We start from the raw sequence: 2,346 nt of genomic DNA, 5'->3' as shown, positions 1-2,346 counted from the left end.
CCTTTTCTTCCAGTCCACCCCTGGCAAATCCCACCCTAAGCCCAGTTCTACAAATTCTGCTCCTTCCCCCACCATTAACCCTGGCTGCATGATGAAGTTCTCCAGTGGGCCCAAAGAGAGCCGAACACCCTTACCCCCTAACACAGGTCCTATAGCAGCCCCCTCTCTTACCAGTTACCCAGATTTTCAGGATATCACTGAGGAGTGAACCCCTGTATGATCCATCATAGTAAAAACAGAGGTAATGGCCAGCATCGTGGATTTTCAATGCCCGGAAGAAGAAATATGCCTCATTTTTTATCGGCCTCTTGAGGTAAAAGGACTTCTCCAAGTCTTCAAGCCTTATTAATGCAAAGGTCATTCCATAGATTGGCCCTTGGCACCTGAGATTAAGGCTTTCTCCCGGTGCCATGATGGGCCCAGGGTAGGCTGTCAGAGTTGGTTTGGGATAGAGTCCTAGAAAGCGAAGAGACCCTGAGTTAGAAGTAGGGTGATTCTTCCTCATCATATTCTGGTTTCATTTTCCTACTTTCTTTAGATAGCAAGTGGTAGCTGAAGTTTACCCTGTGCTCCCTCACTCTTCCCTGAATCTCTGCCTCTTCCAGAAGGTAACCAAGGGGAAGTTCACTCCCACTCCTTCCCTCTCACCAGACTATCACTGCACTGAGCTCTAACTATGTATAGGGGTATGTCTCAGTGGAGTATCTACATTTGTAATTCCCTGTATCTTTAGGTCTCTGAAATGCCAAATGTGGTTCTTCCAATCACCCAAGAAATCAAACTTCTGAAAATTACTTTGATTCCTTCTTCATAAAGCATGAATGTTACTGCAGTATTAAGGATGGCTTTTGAACACATTCAGTTCACAGAAAACCCTACTTCCCAGAGGAGACTGAAAGAGGCCAGTAAGTCGGGATTGGCCAGTAAGTCTGCAAACCAAACAAACATTTGTTAATGGGGCCACACCCTCATTTTCATGCATTGTTTCTCCAAAGAGATTAAACTACAGAACAGAAGGTAAACCTCACTCCCAAAGCACTCCTTCTTACCCACCCCAATCCCAGGTAGGCCCACCCACCCATTATTGGAAGGATCAGCTCTATCATAGGTTCATTAAGCATTGAGGATACATCAGGCATCATGGAGGTCTAGGGTTAAACAAGTAAAGGAGACAGACACAGTCCCTGTTGGCCAAGTGCTCAGGGCCTAGTGGGGTCACCTGTGAACAGGTCACTGCAGCAGTGTGTGTTAGTGGGATCTATACCAGAAAGACATTCGTACAACAAGCATCCATAACACGCAGTTCAAACAGACAGGCTTTTGTTCTTTGATCCTCAATAAAAAGCTATACTAATAAAATTAATATCTACCGTTTATTGAGAACTTATATGCCAGGCACTGTACACATATTACGCAAATCCTCACAACAACCCTGTGAGGTAGGTATTACGATTATACCAATTTTGCAAATGAGAAAACTGAGGCACAGAGAGGCATCATACAGTGGATCAGGTAGATACCATTATCCCATTTTAGAGTGGGGGAAACTGAAACACAGAGTTAAAGTAACTTGCTCAATATCACACAGGGAGGTGGTGTCAGAGGTGGAACTAGAAACTAGGATTACAACTTCTAAGCCCAGGGTATTTTCTGCAGCACCACAGCTTTCCCCAAGCCTATTTAACTTGATGAAGGAACTAAAGCAAGCGTGGCCAGTTCTGTCTAGAAGCATCTGGGCTATGGGGTGGAGGACTTGGGGGTGGGGTGTGGGTCTAACATTAGGCGTTTGGAAGAACCTTCTACTGTGTTTAAAGCTTGGTACTGCCTTACTGGATCTGTATATACAAGACTAAATTCATTTATAAAACCATTTCTGAAATATGAACTATCACTTTCCTTGTCATTTTTTGTTTCTTTTTATCGCCAGCACAAGCAATTCACTCTGTTTTCCACACTTAAAAATAAAAATCACAAATAGAATAAAAATACATTTAAATAAAAAAATCAGTTTACATGACTGCAGTGGCAGTGCCTGGCACATATTAAGTGCTCAATAAACATTAGCCAAATGAATGAATGAACACATGATTTTCAACAAATAGAGAACAACAAAGCTGTGATGAGCTGAAGCTGCTGGACATTTGGCTGGACTCACTCACTAGCCAAGTGATTGGCTTCCAGACAGCTGCCTCCTAGCATGTGTGATTCTCATTTGCATCTCAGTAAAATATCAAATGACTCTAACTCATGGGCCTTGCAGAGAACTGGGCAAGGAAAGTCATATCAGAAACCCTGGCTCATCCAACCATGATCCCGGGGACAATGATCATCAGACCCCAGCAGCCA

General features: G+C 43.5%; 1 protein-coding gene across 1 annotated transcript in view; it reads right to left on the bottom strand.

The window, feature by feature from the left end:
- Window positions 1–2,346, bottom strand: part of IGSF1 (immunoglobulin superfamily, member 1) — a gene marked incomplete at its 3' end in the record, with an annotated part of 14,311 nt that overhangs the window by 7,770 nt on the left and 4,195 nt on the right. The window contains exon 6 of the mRNA XM_010830579.1: window positions 179–456. Within this exon, the coding sequence (XP_010828881.1) occupies window positions 179–456 (278 nt within the window). The remainder of the gene's footprint in view (window positions 1–178; window positions 457–2,346) is intronic.

This window comes from Bison bison, unplaced genomic scaffold (assembly GCF_000754665.1).
Source record: "Bison bison bison isolate TAMUID 2011002044 unplaced genomic scaffold, Bison_UMD1.0 scf7180017859065, whole genome shotgun sequence".
NCBI lineage: Eukaryota > Metazoa > Chordata > Mammalia > Artiodactyla > Bovidae > Bison > Bison bison.
This window is presented reverse-complemented; position numbering and strand designations above follow the sequence as displayed.